General features: G+C 43.9%; 2 protein-coding genes across 2 annotated transcripts; both read right to left on the bottom strand.

The window, feature by feature from the left end:
* Positions 1 to 1,006: 1,006 nt before the first annotated feature.
* LOC117735659 lies at positions 1,007 to 2,854 on the bottom strand. Its single transcript, XM_034540456.1, has 6 exons — positions 2,638 to 2,854; positions 2,050 to 2,192; positions 1,695 to 1,756; positions 1,477 to 1,590; positions 1,305 to 1,403; positions 1,007 to 1,223 (listed from the first exon to the last, which is right to left on the bottom strand). The coding sequence occupies exons 1-6, from the start codon at positions 2,749 to 2,751 to the stop codon at positions 1,102 to 1,104; spliced, it is 654 nt and encodes a 217-aa protein (XP_034396347.1). The 5' UTR covers positions 2,752 to 2,854; the 3' UTR covers positions 1,007 to 1,101.
* A 2,762-nt stretch (positions 2,855 to 5,616) lies between these two features.
* On the bottom strand, positions 5,617 to 14,500 carry fip1l1b (FIP1 like 1b (S. cerevisiae)). The gene is given in 17 exon segments (XM_034538702.1): positions 5,617 to 6,306; positions 7,548 to 7,697; positions 7,884 to 8,038; positions 8,040 to 8,074; positions 8,283 to 8,338; positions 8,617 to 8,698; positions 8,831 to 8,981; positions 9,083 to 9,182; positions 9,830 to 9,886; positions 10,596 to 10,714; positions 11,041 to 11,171; positions 11,368 to 11,477; positions 11,647 to 11,709; positions 11,873 to 12,015; positions 13,350 to 13,410; positions 13,757 to 13,811; positions 14,212 to 14,500. Coding segments are annotated over 17 exon segments (1,692 nt in total). The 5' UTR covers positions 14,291 to 14,500; the 3' UTR covers positions 5,617 to 6,161.
* Between the last annotated feature and the right edge of the window lie 6,432 nt (positions 14,501 to 20,932).

The following is a 20,932-nucleotide window of genomic DNA, read 5'->3' as shown; positions in this document are numbered from 1 at the left end:
CAGAGGGCATACATAAGATGATATACTCATACATACGGCAACTGAGAAAATCCAGGACGTGCACATTGCAGAGTTTTTGAGGGTCGTCCAATCGGCAGGCCTCGAACTGAACAAGACCAAGTTCCAACAGAAGCAGGTGTGCACGCCCTCGTCTGTGTGTCATGTACTATATGAATGCGGTTGGTTTAACATTGTTTGTTACGATAATAAGGATTGCATTCAGATCAGAAGACTAAAAAAAGCAGCAGTAACACTCACTCATTGCAGTACTTTTAGAGACAATAGTTGTTGTTGTTGTTGCTGTTGCTGTTGCTGTTGTTGTTGTTGTAATAATGATGATGATAATAGTAAAAATCCCTTCCAGTGGATGAACGCAATGCAGTGCCATACAGGCCGCCTCCACTGGTTGTAGCTGCTGTCTGCCAGACCAAATGAGCAAATGAGACCTTATAAGCCGGTGCTTTCAAAACTAGTTGCTGTGTTTCTGCAGGTAAATCATGTCGCTGGTATCCGGATAGAAGAACTCGAAAAAAGGTCCCCCGAAAATAATAATTGGACTAGAATATTGATACGGATGTTAGTTTTATCACAAGATAAATCGGAGGACTTCTCAGATCCTTTCACGCATACACACACAAAAAGTTCATTCACATTTTCTTGTGAGAAATATTGGAATACTTGATAGTTGCTAATAACTCGGAGACGCCTGAAACATGACAATACGGGCCCGTTGACAAACTGAGGGGTAAAGGGCCCAAAAGCGTATGAACCACTGGTATAATAATGTTTTTTGCATTCATGTAATAGAGTGCCTTGACCGATATTAATTCACAGGAATAGTATCTGGTTGTTTCATCTAAATAATCTCAATTTGAGTCCAGAATCCACATTGTATCACAATACATATTGATACTTTATTTGTGTTTTCTTATATCTTCTTGAGGGGTAAAACGTCTTGTTTAGTTTTTTTTTTTAATATCTACAACTAATTAGAACGAGAAAACATGATTTACTCAAATTTTTTTTATTTATGGAAATCAGGGGGAAAAAATTCCACATGTTCTCATGAAAAAAAAAAAAAAAAAAAGAAGACAAAACTGATCAGTTAATAAATATCTCAAAAAAAGTGTCCAGGAGTTTTGCCACTCTGATCATGGCCTCTGCTGTCAGCGGGTTGTCGGCGCTGTGCACATCTACAGGCGAGGTGTCCTCCGGGCAGAGTTCTGTACACACATTACAAATAAGACAGCAGCTCTGCGTTGGGGCCACAGTGTGTGGAGACAAACAGTTGTAGTCATTCTCACCGTAGTCTGTGTCTATCATGGTGGGCGGCGGTATCCGGAGGCACTCCGCCTGCGTCCTGAACTCCTCCACGACATCCGGCGAGACGCTCTGACTCCGGCCTGTGGGACAAAGGTGTGCGAGTTGAAGGAGACGCATGTTCAGCTCAATGGGACTGGAGGGCGAGGCCCTTACTGAAAAGCATCAGGCTGGTGAACGTGTCCTGGCCAAAGACGACGTCTTCGTAGACCACCAGACAGTCGGAGCATTTGGTCGGCAGGTAGACTTCCTTGAGGTGGAACGGTTGCTCTGTGGGGGGGAAAAAAAACCCCACACATACAGGAAATAATGTGAATGTGCTTTCAACCCAGGTTTCCACTCTTAACGGATCTCTCCGATACATCGTGGCTCACCAATCGACAGCGAGCTGTTTTCAAAGGTCGCGTTCATCGTTACGCTGAAGCATTTGCCAAATCTGCGAAGAAAGAAAAGTCAAACGTTACACCAGGATGGAACCAGAACAGCAGAATGAAGCAGTTTTTTTTTTCGGTAATGTGGTCTGTATTGATGTTCCCCATTTGAGGGGTGCTGCAGATGTCTGTGCCAAGGAATGTGAATGAGTGCGTGGATATGGCTAGAGCGAAACTATGTAGTGCAAATATACTATATCTCATTAACAAAGATGCAAGTCTAGTTATAAAAAAAGATCCTCTAGAAACATGTCGCCTTCAGGCCCCGTGCTGTGACAGTGGGGCTGGGGGCGTTTACATTCTCTGGGTCTGGACGATATTGAGGACGTTGCTCTGGGCGGTCTCAGTGAAGTTCACCCAGATGCTGGTCATCAGGGTCATCAGGGAGCGACTTCCTGGGAGGTCAGAGGTCCCCCCGATGTACAGCCACTTTCCCAGCACCTGAAGCACACAGAGCACACATTTATGAACCCTGTGGGGAGGGAGCAGCTGTAAAACAATGTAACCTAAAGCTTAAAAAAAAAATTATAATAATTTCTGAGGCCCAGAAACCTGTGAGATGTAAAAACGAGTTCACGGTCCAATAAAGAGACACCAAATTATTACTACAAAATGTAGTCAGAAAGGACAGAAGAGTCAAAGCACTGCAGGTAACTTCTGTTCATCGGCAGATGTACTTTAGAAAAACCCAAGTCTTATTGTTTTATTAATCTTTTAACAGCTGGGAACTTTGGTTTTGGTTGAAGGGATCAACAGAAATAGTTGTCAGTCCCGCGTGGTAACAGGATTCATCATTATTGGATTACTCCGGATGAAAACCGGAGACGTTTAATATTTTTATTGCAGAGTTGAAATGAAACCCTGGATACTCAAAGAGTGCACTTACGCCTTGGTTGCTGAGAGTGATGGGTTTCACCAGACTGTCACAGCTGCTCAGAGGAGCAGAGAGTCCCCCCGAGAGGAGACTCAGCAGCACGACAGCAGCAACGCACTTCCTCATCCTCTTGATGTCTTTCCTTTCTGGGCCTCCGCTTCTTCTTCTTGTCTTCGGGTGAGTCTCTTCTCTGCCTGACACAAGCCTTAAATCAACTGTGGATGCATCTCACCAGTACATTTACTTTTCTGTGAACCCATGTGAGCAAAGTAAACAGTGGGATGGCGTGGGTGGGTGGGGGGGGACTTTGACCTGTCACCGTTCCTTGATCCGATTACAGCATGTGTGCCAATGATAAGTAAACATTTTTATTACAGTATACAGTGCATCCGGAAAGTATTCACAGCGCTTCACTTTTTTCACATTTTGGTTATGTTACAGCCTTATTCCAAAATGGATATAAATTCATTATTTTCCTCAACATTCTACACACAACAACCCATAATGACAAAGTTAAAACTGTTTTTTGCAAGTCTATTAAAAATAAAGAACGAAAACAAAGCATGTACATAAGTATTCACAGCCTTTGCTCAATACTTTGTTGAAGCACCTTTGGCAGCAATTACAGCCTCAAGTCTTCTTGGGTATGATTCCACAAGCTCGGCACACCTATTTCTGGGCAGTTTCTCTCATTTATCTTTGCAGAACCTCTCAAGTTCCATCAGGTTGGATGGGCAGCGTCGGTGCACAGACAGTTTCAGATCTCTCCAGAGATGTTCAATGGGGTTCAAGTCAGGGCTCTGGCTGGGCCACTCAAGGACATTCACAGAGTTGTCCCGAAGCCACTCCTTTGTTATCTTGGCTGCTTCAGGTCGTTGTCCTGTTGGAAGATGAACCGTCACCCCAGTCTGAGGTCCAGAGCGCTCTGGAGCATGTTTTCATCCAGGATGTCTCTGTACATTGCTGCATTCATCTTTCCCTCAATCCTGACTAGTCTCCCAGTTCCTCCTGCTGAAAAACATCCCGACAGCATGATGCTGCCACCACCATGCTTCACTGTAGGGATGGTATTGGCCAGGTGATGAGCAGTGCCTGGTTTCCTCCAGACATGACGCTTGGCATTCAGGCCAAAGAGTTCAATCTTTGTTTCATCAGACCAGAGAATTTTGTTTCTCATGGTCTGAGAGTCCTTCAGGTGCCTTTTTGCAAACTCCAGGCGAGCTGTCATGTGCTTTTTACTGAGTGGCTTCCGTCTGGCCACTCTACCAAACAGGTGCTGCAGAGATGGTTGTCTTTCTGGAAGGTTCTCCTCTCTTCATTGAACAACACTGGAGCTCTGTCAGAGTGACCATAGGGTTCCTGGTCACCTCCCTGACTAAGGCCCTTCTCCCCCGATCGCTCAGTCTGGCTGGGCGTCCAACTCTAGGAAGAGTCCTGGTGGTTCCAAACTTCTTCCATTTCCAGATGATGGAGGCCACTGTGCTCATTGGGACTTTCAATTCTGCAGAAATGTTTCTGTACCCTTCGCCAGATCTGTGCCTCAATACAATTCTGTCTCGGAGGTCTACAGATAATTCTTTGGACTTCGTGGCTTGGTTTATGCTCTGATATGCACTGTCAACTGTGGTACCTTATATAGACAGCTGTGTGTCTTTCTAAATCATGTCCAATCAACTGAATTTAGCACAAGTGGACTCCAATCAAGTTGTAGAAACATCTCAAGGATGATCAGTGGAAACAGGATGCACCCTGAGCTAAATTTGAGTGTCATGGCAAAGGCTGTGAATACTTATGTACATGTTATGTTTTCGTTCTTTATTTTTAATAGATTTGCACAAATTTGCAAAAAACAGTTTTCACTTTGTCGTTATGGGTTGTTGTGTGTAGAATGTTGAGGAAAATAATTAATTTAATCCATTTTGGAATAAGGCTGTAACATAACAAAATGTGGAAAAAGTGAAGCGCTGTGAATACTTTCCGGATGCACTGTACGTCAGTAAAAGCCAAAAAGGTTACTTCCAACATAAATAAAGCCCCTGCAGTCACGTTGCACATCGGGTACTTGAGCTTTTAAGATTTTAAATCTTACTTGGACTTGATATTAAATACTAAAATAAAACTGTAAGAGAGAGTAATACATCCAATGTTTACAAGGTAAATAATGAGCTTTTCATGCTTCCTCCATGGATGAAATCACAGCAGCTGCTGAATATTAAAATGGAAGGGAGATACAAATCTGCCAGACCCCAAGATCAAACATTAATAGTGAGCCAGGATTTAGAATACTGGGTTCACAAGTCCAACCCCCGCAAAACCATTTGGGTTGCAATATTTGACAAATAAATGCAACATTTTGGAGTTCCCTTGAACTTCGTCCTCACCGTGCGAGTTGATTCCCAAAGAGAATTGTGTCACACACTGAACAGCTGCCTCCACGTGCACATGCATGCACAGGAATCAAAAACACGTTCAAAGACAACATAAGATCATAATGTGTGTGGGAGGGGGGTTATGTTTAACTATCTTTTTCATACATGTTTTAATACATACAAATTGCTCCGAGTCATAATTGGTCTGTTTAAAATCAATTTAAAAAACGTAACCCTTCAGCAGTGCGAGGTCACAATAAGAAAAATACACCCCCACAAGCCGGCTTGCAGCAAACTGTGGCAACAGTGCAGGCGGAGCTAAAGGGGTTGACCGGAGGGTGGGCGCGTCTCCTCTACAGCGACGCCATTGGTCAAGACAACTTTCTCTGCTCAGGTAGACATTACTCCACTACAGCTGTACGTAACAATATATGTTTGCTGCTATATTAATGTTGAGAATATCGTATAGAGAACCGTTAGAGATTTCCGTGGACATACTTCTTTTTTTTTAATGCCAAATGTATAAATTATGCATTAGATTAGGATTTGTTACAAATGTTCTGTGAATCACTAATGCACGAAGAAGCATTGGACCAAAGAAAAGTCACAAAAAGATGTCCTATCAAAAGTGTTTTTTTTTTTTAATTCAACTCAAACCGACTATAGATGTCTTCATACAGGACAAAACGACAAATGACAGAAAAAAAGAGCTAAATCTGCTGATCATTGGGACTATACAGTGAAATCTGAGCATGACCTAATCGTTACAACAGTGCTCTGAGAGGAGGGTGGGGGAGAAACGAGAGAGGGGGGAGGGGGGCAGAGAGATTGACGCCTTGTCTGCTGTCAGCTCATGATGGGGAGACGAATGGTGCAAACAAGACGACCACCCTTCCTTTATCACCTCCTCTGCTGCATCCGTTCCCCGCTTGAGGTGACGGTGAGGATGAACGGCAGCCGGATGGAGGAGGATTGTGATTGATGGAGAGAGGAGTGACAGGGCGCATCGACCACTCTGCGACTCTCTGCTCTTGTTGGTCTATGCCCCCTCCCCCCCTTTCCTTTCTTTCTCATCTTGGTGGGAGACACAGAGGGACAGACAGGACCCAGAGACAGAAAGGGGGAGGACATAAAAAACAAAAAACAAAAAAAGGGAGGTGGTGATCGCTACTCCATGACCTCCTGGTTCTCTTGGTCTGCGCTGATCTCCTCGCTAGGCTCTTTGCCCTCCTTGCTCCTCTTGCTCTTCTTGTGTTTGTGCCTCCGGTGGCTGTCGGTCTCCTCGCTGTCGTGCCTCCGTCTGCTACTGCTACTAATTGAAGCAGAAGGGACCAGTGTGGAAAGGGCAAAGGAGGCGAGGAGAGGGAGAGGTCGGGGACAGAGATGGGAGGGATAGGAAAGGGCATGGAGGGAAGGGAGATAAAAGGTTGGGTAGGAGAGAGGGAGACAAGAAGATCAATGAGTGAGAGAAAGAACAGGTGAAGTGAAATGGAGACGGACAGAAAGGGTTAGGAGAATAACAAAAACAGAAAACATTGTGATAATCTGTTACAGGAAGACCCATGTTGGACAATAACAAAAGTTTGGTGGGAAATTACCCTACAGAGAAATAATAAGACATTTCCCTTTTTCTTGATCCGGTCGGTCCTGTTTGTGCGAAGAAGTCGCCTTCGGAAATCTTGGCGTTGCATCTGCATTGTTAAAATCAGCCAAATCTTCGGCTGATTTTGTGTCATGTAGAATCTAGATGACACGCAGCAACACAACAAACACCGAAACTTCTCTCTGCAACTCTCCCTCATGTCGTCTTCCGGCCACAAGTCACATGACACAAACGGATCGGATCAAGCGAAAGGTAAATACTTTTTTTAAAATTGTATTTCTGTTTTGACGGTTGCATTGTAGCCTGTTTAGCGGAAGTCGTCTGCAGCATAGTCAACACTGAACCGATTCCAGCTTGTCCATATGGTCCAAGTTAAGCGCGTCAAACTTTCCCTTCTCACTCGTCACGGTCACAGCGATACGGACCCCAGATTCACCAACCGAAAGGCTTTTTAAAAGTCATATCAGCCAGAGAAAACCACCGTCACCAGCGAGGAGCCTGCTGTTGTACCTGTAGCGGGCAGATTATATAAGATGGAGATAACCAAGCTAAACGTAGCGCTACGAGTTGGTTCATAACTCTGTCTCCGGCTGACTTGTGAGAGATAAAAAGATTTTTCAATATAACCCTGTTCGGCCACGTGGATCACAAGCGTGTTCATATTTTCAAACCGTATATTCTCTCTTTTAGCATTTCAAGAGAAAAGGCTCATGTGGTCTGCTAACGCGAGTTTCTTGAATCCAAACTTTCCCAAAATCCAATAAAGAGCCGGACAGACCCGCCGACATGAGCCTAACACTGCAATAGCATGCAGGATCACCTTCTACTCAGTGGGGAAATACTGCACAATGGATGTACCGGCTGTGAACGCTGCTTTTTTTAAGGCGTTGACAATTACTCGAGGGAGGGGTCTGTGTTTTTGTTGGGAGGTTTTGTGTGCGTTTACGTACCTGCGAGAGGACTTGTGGCGTCCCTCCTCCTTCTCTCTGTGCCTTCTCTCTCTGTGTCTTTCCTCCTTCTCTCGGCTCGACCGCTCACGGTGCCGCTCCACGTAGCCACCACGCTCCTGGTACTCGCGGTATCGAAACCGCTCCTCGTCGCTGTGGAAGTGGAAAAAAACAAACAGAACAAGAGCATTCACTGGGCTGTGTTTGCACGCACACCAAACAGGCCCGTACTCTAAACAAAAATACATATTTTTTTTAATGACACGATGCATTTATATTTAATCAGTATGAGACTATGAACGCGTTAACCAGCCCGCCTCTCGTCTCCCTCCCTCTCACCTTGTGTAGCTTATAGCTGAAGGGCTGTGCTCCCTCTCTCTCTCCCGCTCATGTGTCCTCTCTCTGGGCCTCTCCCTCTCCTTCTCTCGCTTGTCGTCTCGACGGGCGTAGTAGTCCCATGGTTTAGTATTGTCCATCATGGGGGGCCAGGGGGGGAGGCACGCCTCCGGACATGGGGGGAGGGTATGCGCCTGGCGAAGTGATACAGTTATTACTTTGTGTTCAAACGCTTCCTGGAAACAAAACTGTTTACATCCAGTTAGCAATCTGTAATAATCATTGATAATGCAAATAGTTGATAATGCACATTAAACTATTTTTCCATACATACATACATACATACATACATACATACATGCTGAGGTTAGAAAACCTGGTCAACGTGGTAAAGCTTCCTACCTTGAGGGAATGGGTAGGGAGGGACAGAGCGCCCATCATACCCTCCAGGGTGGCCACTGTGGAAAGAAAAGAATGCTGCATTAAAAAAAAGAAAGTAATATTGATAACATTTGTATGTAGCTAAATACTTTAAAAAGAAATACAACAAACTACAAATGTTCTTATTATGAATTAATCATGTTTTCTTCATCTCTGGGAAAGATATGACGTTTGGCTTCCACTTCTAACAAAGTTCATGAGCCAACAGTATAATTACATCAGTAGTGACAACTGACGTTAGCATGAATTGGCTATATCAGCATAAGTATTGAAAACAATAAATACCAACAGTTACCTGTCCATAGTGGGGATGATAGCGGGAGGGGGGCCGCTAGGTGGAGGGGGGAAACAAGGAGGAGGAACAGTAATGGGCAACCCTACAAGAGAGAAAGAGAGCATTAACACATTGAAAACACTGAAACAGAGCAAACACAGGGTAAGATAGGACGGCTGCTTAAAAATCACACCAAGAGACCAGCCGAGAAATGATATGATGATGATAAACTTACTGGGTGGGGGGATGAGCGGGGGTGCAGCGTTGACATTGGGTGGAGGAGGGAGGAACGGAGGTGGGGGGATGTTTGGAGGAATTGATCCAGGAGGGAAGAAGTTGGGAATTTTAGCTGGAGTCGGCTCGGCGTCCGTTTGTTCGGCGATCACCTGCACGACAGCAGACAGGATGAAACACACACACACACAGTTTCTTTCAACTTGAACTCTAGTTTAGTGGAAAAAAGTGTGTCCGTGTTGCTTCGGTGTACCTGGATATTGTTGCCTTCTAGATTGTGTCTGCGGCGCCCTTCAACCCTGCTGATGGTGGCCGTTCCTCCACCGATCACATCTATAGTACCACTCGTCTTCCTGAAAAAAAAGATACCAAAAGTGAAAATCATGGCACTGGGCATATGCCTCGTCTACTTCTACAATACGCAATCATCAATGTACCGAAATTAAATAGCTAATGCGATGCGGCCCTAAATCATTCCTACAGACTGCAATTTTCCAAACGTATGATGACTAAACTGAAGCCCGACAATGGCTTTATTTTGACTTCTTAGGTTTGGTCAGGGTTATGAATTCAGCGTTTCGGACCTATTGTGGCTCCTAAGAGGGCATTTCATTACTCCATAACATGATGACTTGAAACAAACAAAAATGATAAATTACTGGAGGATTGGAAGCCTCTAAAGAACCGTTAGACGTGTTATATCATTAACATAGAAAATACGACGCTACTGTTAAGGCTCCATATTTAGGAAATCAATATTTTGGATGAAAAAAGAGTGGATTCAGCTAAAATTATAATTGAGTGACTCTTTCTAAAGCTCTAACTTTTAGGTTCTCACACATGCACATCACCACCCCAAAAGCAAGAAAGTGTCTTGGGCCTTGGAGTTTTTCTGTGGTCACGTTTCATGGTCAAGAAAAACATCAGGCCCCGCCCCCCACACACCGTGTTTCAACATCAACACATTAAACCTTGCAGGGCCAAGGCCGTGCCAACTTACGTATAATAGGACATGTCCGGAGGAGGCGGACCTGGGGGCCACTGCGGGGGAGAGATCCTACCATTTTGAAACAAAAGGACAGTGGTGAAGAAGATTACACACACACACACACTGGGAGGACCTCGTCTAACCACAAATAAACACGATGGTGACCAGGGGCCGGTATTTACAAACTTGTAATCACAATCAGAATGGATCCGGATCATGAAATCTCTCTTTTCTGAGTCAAAGATCAAAATGATCTCCATGGCCCGTTTCATTTCTCAATTAGTATGCAGATGGCTTCCGAGATGCCAAAACATGCAGTTCATAAAATGGCCACTTGAGGCCACATAGACCCTGTAAAAATGCACCACTGTATAAAAGAAATAAACAGGTTTACAGCCTGGTAAAAAAAAAAAAAAGGTCTCTGTATAACGTCAACTGTACATGGGAGGTGAATATTTTTATATCACTCAGCCGTTTAAAGTCTATTATGGGTTAAAGTTACGCAAGAGAGGCTGTAAGTGACGCTAGCTTTCTGCAAGGTTAAGTCACATGCTTCATGTTCATTGTGATTAACTTGTATTTTATCAAGTTAGCAACATTTTCACTTCAGTGCTAAACAGTTTTTACATATTTTGACTTGACTGATATATATTTACTTTCACTCAGGTTTTTATTTAACACTTTACTAGGAAACATTCATAAAACAGGGGGATGGAAACACTATTCGTGGGATATTATCATATATGTTAATAAGCAATGATAAGAGCACAACTGTTACCTGGGGACCTGACTGATAGGGGGGTTGTACATGTTGAGAGGAGACGTGAAGTCTGGCTTTGACGTGTGAATGGGCAAACTGGACATGTCCTTGTCGTTCCCTGTCCTGCCTTGCTGAACCTAAGAAAGAACCACAAATATATTTCATGAGTTAATCAAAGTAGAGATAGTGTTTTATTTGTCTCTGCACAACATTGTAGAAATATAGGTGATGAAGCTGTTTGAAATGAAACTATAATGTTTACTTTTTTTACTGTTCCTCTGACCTACAACAAAGAAGGTGAAGCACTTCTTATCATGTCAAGTTTCCAGATAAAACCAGACAGGAAGCTGCTTAGATTCCAACTATGAGAGGGCGGGCCTTATGAAGAAAAGAGAAGTTTGATGGAAATCTAGAGGGCGTTGACAGAAAAAAAAAAAAAAAAGAGTAAGCGCTGGTCTCTCACAGTGATCTTGCTCGTCACCGAGCCGATAGTAGAGACCTCCAGGCCCATGCGCAGTCTCTTCTGTTTTTCACAATAAGCCTTCCATGTGTCTTCATTGAAGCCATAGTTAAAGTAGTCCGATAGATCCGCTCCTACACACACACACACACACACACACACACACACAAAAAGTGTGAAATACTGAACATACTAGGATGACATGTCATCTTCCCCTGGATCTCGGGGCACCTGTACCAAAACATCCTGAATGTGCACATCACTGTGGTGCCTAAAGAAACAATTACAACATTTATACTGGTTGTTTTTTCTTCAGCTGCACACACACACCTGGCTTTCTCCAGGGTTTCTCTTCAAAGGACTCCACGTCCGCCTCCAGCACTGGTACACCGTTGATGCTACCAGGAGCGTCCAGATCCACTCCCTTCATCTTGGAGGCTACGAGAAAATAATAAACATCAGAACATGTTAAGTGGACATGAACATGTTGTTTTCTTTACTACTCTGTGTATAATATCCATGTTATGAACTGAATGGTGCATACAATAATACGCTGGTTTTTTTTTAAAGGTCAAAACAGAAAGCAGTTCAAGAATAGAGGACAGTACCTGTCCATACGGTCTGGAGCCTGTTGTCTTTATGTTGAGATTGACAGGTGGAGCTCCATAAGTTCTGGGAGGAGAACAAAATAAAACTGTCACACGGTCTCCTCTCAATTACCTGTCATGTATGTATGTATGTATGTATGTATGTATGTATGTATGTATGTATGTATATGTATATATATATATATAGTCCACATTAAAAACACACCAAACTTTGACTGAAAACCTACGTGTACTGTGGTGCTCCCGTTTTGATGTCTCCAATGGTGACGCGGACATCATCGTCGTCGTCATCACTGTCGCTGTCACTGTCAACATCCTCACCCACTCCTGCACCATCACCCTCAGCATCACCTTCCCCCTCACCTGTCGCCTGACAGAAGGAGGAAGGGGGGGGGGGGGGGGGAAGACACACGAATGGGACAGAAAACAACTGTGAGGAGGGAGAACTGGACCTCTTTTAGAAAGCAGGTTTAACACACTCTGTACCGAACTAAAGTTGTCTAACCCTGAGATGGATAACTCCCAGAACAGCTGAGTAGTGTTTGTTCACTCTGGATTAAACTCATGTGTGGAGTGAAAGAAAGAAAAGCCATCATCAATGGAGCTTTGCATCTGCAATTAACCATGACAACAGGTAAATAGAAGGCACACCCACCATTTGAATCCAGTGGATTTAGAGATATTAATGCACGTAAACTATAAATAAACTGTCCACATTTATCTTGGCACAAGGGCCTGACTCGGAGTGGGGAAATGTTTCAATAAGATAACATCATTTAGTAAATAATGAATGCCAAATAAAACCTGACTATGATAACGTGGTGGACTCTGAATGTATATGAGCTACTTTAAGAAAAGTAGTAAAGTTAAACGCTGTCACTAAAATGCAGTTAAAACAATTTTAAAAACAAATTTGCTTTCAAAACTACATTCTGCAGCTGCACCCCTATCCTGCTCACTCAGAAGTAGTAACATATGATCTTCAATATAAATCGGAATTATGTTTGATCAGTGACCGCTGAAATCAACTGTGTGCACAGAGTCACAGCATTATGTATTCATAGAAAAATAACTTCCTGAGGTTTTATCTGAGCTGAGGATGACCTGAATGTGGCACTTACGGATAGTACTTTGTAGTTTAACTTTATTGAAGAAATTGTACTTGCTTGATTCTTGTTGTTCTGAGTTTGGACTCATGGTTTAATGCACTTATTGTAAGTCGCTTTGGATAAAAGCGTCAGCTAAATGACATGTAATGTAAATATTTGAATGTGAGGGCAAAAAAACCCAGCTGATCAAAGAAATGTCTGACAACCCAAAAAAGCTGATTTTCCTGAGTACCAAACTAATACCCAACCAGGTTTTACAAACTGACTGACAGTCTGTTATACTTAGACAGTAAACCACCGCTAATAAATGAGATGCGATACCTGCTTTGGCACAGACAGAATAAATGAGGAAAGCAAAAAAAGAAAACCTACTGGCGAGTCGGTTAGGTTCACAGTGAAGATAACCATGGTAACAGACATGGAGGTTAAGTTACCCCTCTTTTTGGAACAGAAAACCCAGTTTAACTAACTCAAAAGTGTTCACTAAACCTGCTTTCTGAAACAGGGAGCTAAGTAAGCACACAACCAAAGAGAAAAGAAGCGTGGCCCACATTGCAACACATTCTGTGACTGTATGCACGCTCCGGTTACCTACCTCAGAGGCTACTCCGTTCCCTGTAGCGTGTGCATCCTCTGTTAAAGCATCAGCAGGCGCACTGTGGATCAAATACAATTTCAAGCAGTGTTGTCACGTTCTCTAACTTCACCATCATGTAGCAAAGGATTTTTTTAACAGTACTATTACAATACAAAACAATGACTCAATACAGAAATGTTTGTGTCTTTATTTGTCTTGAGCCGTTAAGAATATGCATTTTCTTATCAGCCTGTTAAATGATGTAGCTATAGATTTGTATAGAATAGTAATTTGTTGTCCATCAGTTCATGTCTTATGACACATATGAATGAAGGCATAGCCCCTAAACAGGTGTCTTTTGAGTTATTTTTAAAGTAATATACACAAAGCCACGGTGTTAATGGGTGAACACGGACAACACATACCTGACTGCAGCATTCAGTTTGGCTTCCTCGTCCTCTTCTTTGCCCTCGGACTCATCTGCAACATGAGACAAAATAAAAAGAAAAGCCTCCTTCAACCATAAGTAGCCATTCATTAGCTTCTCCTGTCAAACACACGCACACAATGCAACAGAGAGACCGGCATTGGTATTTAACGCATCTCCAGCTTCAAAACACTAATTTGAATAATGCGACAGAAACGAATGCGTTTCATCACTTTTTTGTTCTCAAATCATACGGCTGCAAAAGGCCGGGAAAGCTGCTAGCTTAGCTTACAGGCTAACCTGTTATCTCGGTGTTAATGGTTAGCCGTTCATTAGCAGACCGGCGCGCACGCGCACGCACGCACGCACACGCACACACACACACACACACTCTTTCGCTCTTGACGCGCTGTGTTTGCGGACAGCGTGGTCTTTTCTTTCTTTTCCTTTTACCTCCGTACAGCCATTCCTCCTCTTCGTCTCCAGCGCTAGCATCGGTGGCGGTTTGTTTGTCCGCTTCCTCCGCAGACATGTTGAGCTCACGCGGAGTACGATAAGCTACACCCGCAGCGGCGTCACTAACACGAGAATATTCAACACAAGCTTTCCAATGCAGAGAGTCGCGTATAGTTTATCCTTTTCTGCGAGGAAACGCGGTTATGTACAAACAAATATTATGCCTTCGCTAGATTCATCTTCAACCGAGTTGAGCGAGTGAATGGCGTGAACCCGGAAGAGGATGTTGCCGTCCTGCCAAGGTGAACGTGTCGGTGGAAAAAACCACAGCGCCCCTTGGCGGCTGAGACAGGTGGTGCTTACACACACACAAAAAAGAAAAGGAATATAAATCAATTGTGTGCTTTTTTTTATGCGTGGATTATTTTATTGTATGGACGTAATATAAGATCATGGCCCCAGCTACCTTAAAAGGTTCCTGTCCCCTATATAAAAGTTTCATAATGGCTTTTTTGTTGTGTGACTTGACATCTTCAAAGTGAAGGACCTTTGACTGAAACCCTTGTCGTCACAGTCATGTGACACAGAGGCTTGGAGACTCCTGACTCCAAGGGCTCCTGGGCCTCTGTAGGCCAGCCGGTGATCCATAGGCTTCAACTGTGAGATGCACTACATGGCCAAAAGTCTGGAACACTCAAACATCACACCCATATGTAATTATCCATCCATCCATCCATTTTCAATACCGCTTATCCTCATTAGGGTCGCGGGGGCGCTGGAGCCTATCCCAGCTGACATAGGGCGAAGGCAGGGGACACCCTGGACAGGCCGCCAGTCCATCGAGGGCACATGTAGGGACATACAACCATTCACTCTCACATTCACTCCTATGGGCAATTTAGAGATCAATTAACCTGCAGCATGTCTTTGGACTGTGGGAGGAAGCCGGAGAGCCCGGAGAGAACCCATGCTGCAACGGGGAGAACATGCAAACTCCACACAGAAGGACCGCTCCGACCGGGAATTGAACCCGCGGCCCTCTTGCTGTGAGGCGACAGTGCTAGCCACTACACCACCGTGCAGCCATATGTAATTATTAATAATTTAATTCCCAAACCATAAGCTCTCTTAATCGCTTTAAAACAAGTCTCTACTCTTTTGGAAAAGACAAAGGGGTCATTCATAACCGTCAACACTATCGAGGGCTCCGTTATATTCCAAGTGTACCAGTGAGTGACAACAAGGCAGCATTTTAAAATACCTGGATCCTGAAATAAAAATGGAATTCAGCATTTCATTAGGTTCATTATTTACGCCTGGGCTACTCCTACTGCGACGAGTCAAACCCGTTAGAAGACGAGGTCACAAGAAAAAAAAAGATGAAACACAGTTTGTTTGTACAGAAATCTGTAAACTTAGTGATCACATGATGCACACCCTTGGTGTCAGCGTACAGAGACATAGTGGTGGTGGTGCAGCCAGCGAAGGCCCACAGCTTAATGTTGCCCCAGGGCCCCGAAGTGGATTAATCTGGTAATATTGTGACATTTAAAAATATAACACTAGGGAGTCGGAGATGTGCAGCTGTAAGGGAAAAGCTGCGGGGGTTTAATCGCCGGACTGCCAAGGAAGTGAACATTAAGGCGCTCCATCCTGCTACAGCATTAAGACTGTGGTTGCTGGATTCTACTGAGCAGGGTGCAATAATCTATATACTGTATTTCTATAACTGTGTAGCTGTGCACATTTAAAGCAGGGCGTTGCTGGAGAAGAGGAAACATCCCCATTGTATGATAACATTATTTATATACCACAACTCTTACTGTAACACAGCTAAAAAGTGATAAAGCAGAGACAGACAGTGATAAATAAATAAATAATACAAGAGATAATACTTTTAAGTCCAATAATATATATATATATATATATATATATATATATATATATATATATATATTAAAAGAAAAAACAATATGGCTTGTGAGCGGTCGTTAAGGTTAAACAGCAGCGAATACACGGTGACCTCTGGTCGCAAACCCAGACTTATAGGAGCAGCCTCTCCTGACTTAAGTGTCTCGGCTTAGTGGGTCTCGGAGCTTGGGGGCCAATCCATTTAATGCAACTGCGAATGATTCTCAACTTCATTTCTCTGAAATGCACTGAATGTACTGACTTTGCCTTTTCTTCTTCTTCTTTTATTTATTTATTTATTTTTGCACAAAAAACCCCCACACATTCCACATTATCTTGCTCTCCCCCACAGAGAGAGCCAAACTGCATCCCCCTTTTATCTACGATTATGACATTGAGCAGCAGCTGCTGCAGTGCTCATCACCAGCAAACAGATTGCTGCTGTGGTTCTGTTAATGCAAAGAGGATTGTTAATGCATTTAGGGCCTTTTAAGTGGAGGCCACTCTTGCATTGTCAGTAAACTACAGGGAAATCTGTGGAAATTCTCTCGCTCTCTCTTTTTCCCCATCTATTATCATTTCTTTATGTGGTGATTATACGAAGACAAAACCCACAAAAGCTCAAGGCAAGGACACGTGCACATTCGCATCGATGTGGAGGCTATAGCATGCAGGACGTGCGCACACTATGGTAATTGCATATGTGTGAGTACATTGTTTTTTCTCTTATCACAAGTACTTTATCACATTATACTTTTGAACTTTTGTGTGGATCTCTGTATGTTAACAGCACACACACACACACACACACACATAGTCAGAAGGCAGGCAGACAGAGAGAGAGGGAGGGATACCAATGGTCTCTCGGTTAAACTAATCATGGACATTACATTTATTTCATTCACTCCGTCTCCCCTGACCTCATCTTACTCCTCTCTGTATTTTACTCCATCTGCTGTCCCTCCCCCTTTTTCTCTCCACCTCTCCTCCCTCATTGCCCCCCAATCTCTCTATTTAAACATCATGTCAGTCCTGGTTGATTTAGAATGTATTTTTGAGTGAAATCAATGCAACTGTGCTCAGAGTTTATCAGCCCTGAGTCTTGTGCATAGTCCCATTATTAATGGAGAAATGTATAAATACTGCAAATATATAAATATGTCATTACTTGTGTTCCTTCAGCCATAGATAGTGACTTAACAGACACTTAGTGCCACTTTAACTGGCATGTCCGGAAATTGTCAATGGCTTTTTTTGGTGAAGCATCTCGTACGAGGTTTAAATTGTGTGTGCGATAATTCAGACGACCCACTGGACTGGTGAAAAAATCACGTACCTCCTCACTTTGAGATTTTATCAAAGAAAAGGAAGGATCATGTGTACACAAACATCCGTACAGCTTCAACCACAACCCATGGGACTTTTTGGAAAATGGAATTTAATGTCGAGTACACTCACTGTAACAACCACGTCGCCATAAAGTACCATTGCAAACAAATGATTGAAATGAATTAAAAGAATTTGAAAAGTTGGGATATTCAGTTGACCTGCGACGCCGACGGGTGTTTCTATTATTTGGCCCACCCCATTTATGTCGGTGAGGGTAGACGAAATAACGGAAACCCTTCTCTGCATAGTGAACAACAGTACTTTACTCCTCCGCCCTCTTGCACCCTGTTTGCCTCTATTTCCCCTCTCTCCTTTCCCTTTCACCCTCTGTATCCTCCCTCCTCTCTCTGTGCTCCCTCCCTCCCTCCTTACGGTGGATTAGGCCCCTCTTACAGCCTCGTCGATGCTAATCGGGTTTATCCAGGCACAGGGCGATCATTGGACTATCGGTAATTACGCACGCTGATATTAGCTTACTCAGACGTGTGCCCTGGCACATTTTCAATCCACATCTAACATGTGGTCATCACAACAGTGTGATGCCACACTCGGCAGATTAGCGTGACAGTTTCGATCTCTTTTGTTTTGCAACACAAAGCTCCATCTGTCGCCAAAACAACTGCTTGTTTCCAGATAAGGCCTCCGGATATGAGATAGTTGTTACAAATGTGATTGTTTTTTATACTGATGTGCAACTAAGATGTGGAGCTTGGTGTTTTTGCATCAGAAGTTTACGCAACTAAAAAACCCCCGCTGTGATAATGTTTCAAGCTAAAGTTTTGGCAATCATGCTCATTCAGCTTCTGCAGAAGAGAAGACTGATGCCGCTCTCAGGTCTGCACAGTAAATGTGAAGCTACAGCCAGTTAGATAGCTTAGCTTAGCACAAAGACTGGAAGCGGGGGGAAACAGCTAGCGTGGCTCTGTCCAAAGGTAACACAATCCACCTTCCAGCCTTCCTAAAGCTCACTAATAAGAAACTATTTCTTGCCTCTGAGCAGTTGCCAGGCAACCAGTGAAGATTCCAGGATGTTACTATGTTACTGGGTCTGGCCAAGAAATGGTCCCAAAGCGCCCAAATTGTCTTCTTTCTTGTTTTTTTTCATCGTACTTTGGTTTTTGGTGCATATTACAAAAATAGACAGATATGACAGTTGTATCTATCTTCCATTTAACTCTAACAGAGCAGAAAACCAACTCTTCCTTTAATGTTAGAACATCACTGGATTCAATCAAAGTAAATTACATCAAAGGGAAACTAAGGCCGTACATTGTTTCTCTGAGGAAGTGGTCTTTATTTTATTTTTTTGACCCGCCTCTTAGTCCGATCTGCTCAACGGGTCAAACTTGTGAAACACCACAATTGATCCACAGATGGACACTTAGCAACCACACAGAGAGAGAGAGAGAACTCCACTGCACTGACTGTATTAAAGTAGAGGGCAGACAAATGGACACAGATATCATTTATCTGTTTATAATGCCCAGTCAGCACACAGAACAGTTGGATTGCATCAGGGTAAAAAAAAAAAGAAAACAGGTTTTGCCGAGTCATGCACCTGTCATTGGAAAGGTGAAAAGACAAGGTTTTTTTTTTTTACTTCAAACGTGTGTGTCCTTGTGCAGTGTGTGTGTGTATGTGTGTGTGTGTGTGTGTGTGTGTGTGTGTGTGTGTGTGTGTGTGTGTGTTGTGCGCGCGTGTGTATGTGTGTCCGGCCTGTGTATGTGTGTGTGCGTTTTCCTGTCTGTCTCCTGTGGTGTAGAAACAGCCAAAGACGGCCTACGTAAGTGCTTGCCCGAGGGTGTGAAGAACCATTTGTAGGTGATTGAGTTAGGATGTGTGTGTGTGTGTGTGTGTGTGTGTGTGTGTGTCACTGAAACAGAATAAGAGAGACAGAACAAGGAGAGAGCAAGAGAGAGAGAGAGAGAGCGAGGGAATGTTTTTTCATTACGTAATTTAATCTAAGTGGCTATTTTTCTTGTTGAAAACCTCCGTTGCCCTCTATGAGAGCACTGTCCTCATCTGTCTTAAAGCACTGAATGAGTCATGCTGTGGGTTCACACACACACACACACACACACACACACGCACACACACACACCGAGTCACAGTGAGTCAGCCGAGATCGGCCATAGACGCTCACCTCATGATGAATAATGTAAGAGGGATAGTACAAGCTGCTCACGTGACATGTGAACTCGGTGGACAGCAGACATACGGATGATCCTGACGGACTCACGCACACAAACAAACACAACGACGTCTCCACGGGGGCAGCTGGCGGACAGGTGGAGTGTACTTTGACACCTCCGAGGTGCCGGCTTCCTTTGTCTGCGTGCCGGAAAAATTCGACAGCAGATCCGTAAGGTGTTGAAGTCAATCTGTCGCTGAGGCAAAAAGTTCAACAATTGTGGGGGAAAATTGTGGGTTTTTCACTCTCTTTGCTTGAGAGTTGGATGAGAAGTTGTGCAGCTAGTTAGCTTAGCTTAGCACAAAGACTGTAAACAGAAGGGAGGGGGGGGGGGGGGGGGGGGGGGGGGGGGGGGGGGGGCGCAGCTAGCCTGCCAAAGGTAACAAAATGAAAGTTCAGTGATGAACACGTCGTCTCTCATTAGTTGAATTTGTACACACACACACAAACAAACACACACACACACACGCACACACACACACACACACACACACACACACACACACACACACACACAGTCCTTGTGCTAAGCTACGCCAACCGCTGTAGCCTTTCAGTCAACACTCAAACACAAGAGTGGCGGTGATCTTCTCATCTAAGCCTCCACAAGAACATCAATACGCCCATTTCCCCAAAATTGTTCAACTACTCCTTCGGTGTTCATCTCACATGAGGCTAAGGATATGCATGACAAATATTTGGGTTTGTCTCTCAGGCTGCGGGTCCTCCGGAGCTTTTAGATGTGCGACCCGACTTTGCATTAGAAACAACCAAACGTTTGATGGTGCAAATGTGGAAATAGCCCTTCTAGGCATCGTCGCCTGCAAAAACATATTTGTCGAGCACGGGGTTGGGCTGAGGTTGACCTTTCTGACCCCCCCAGGCTTCTCAGTCAGAACCCCTCCTCCCGTCCCTTGAACAGCCATCACCCCCCAAAGGGTGGTAATCTCCACAGGTCTATTTGGCGCAATTTCCCTGGAAAAACACGATGACCCAAAGGACAGGACCGAACTGGACTTTGGTTCCATGTATAGTGTATATATATATTTAAAACAGGCAGTTGGTGCTCCATGCATAGACACCAGGAATGAAACCTGTCCAACAGTCCTGAAGCTTAGCCCCAGCTGGTGTGTGTTTGCAGGTTGCAAGTTTGATTTGACCACAGTTGTTTTTTCTTTCTTTTTTAATCTGGAACAAGTCACATTTTCCAGAGAATTATACTGCGAA

Source organism: Cyclopterus lumpus, chromosome 1, assembly GCF_009769545.1.
Source record: "Cyclopterus lumpus isolate fCycLum1 chromosome 1, fCycLum1.pri, whole genome shotgun sequence".
NCBI lineage: Eukaryota > Metazoa > Chordata > Actinopteri > Perciformes > Cyclopteridae > Cyclopterus > Cyclopterus lumpus.
Note: the sequence above shows the minus strand (reverse complement) of the source record. Positions and strands in the feature narration are given on the sequence as shown.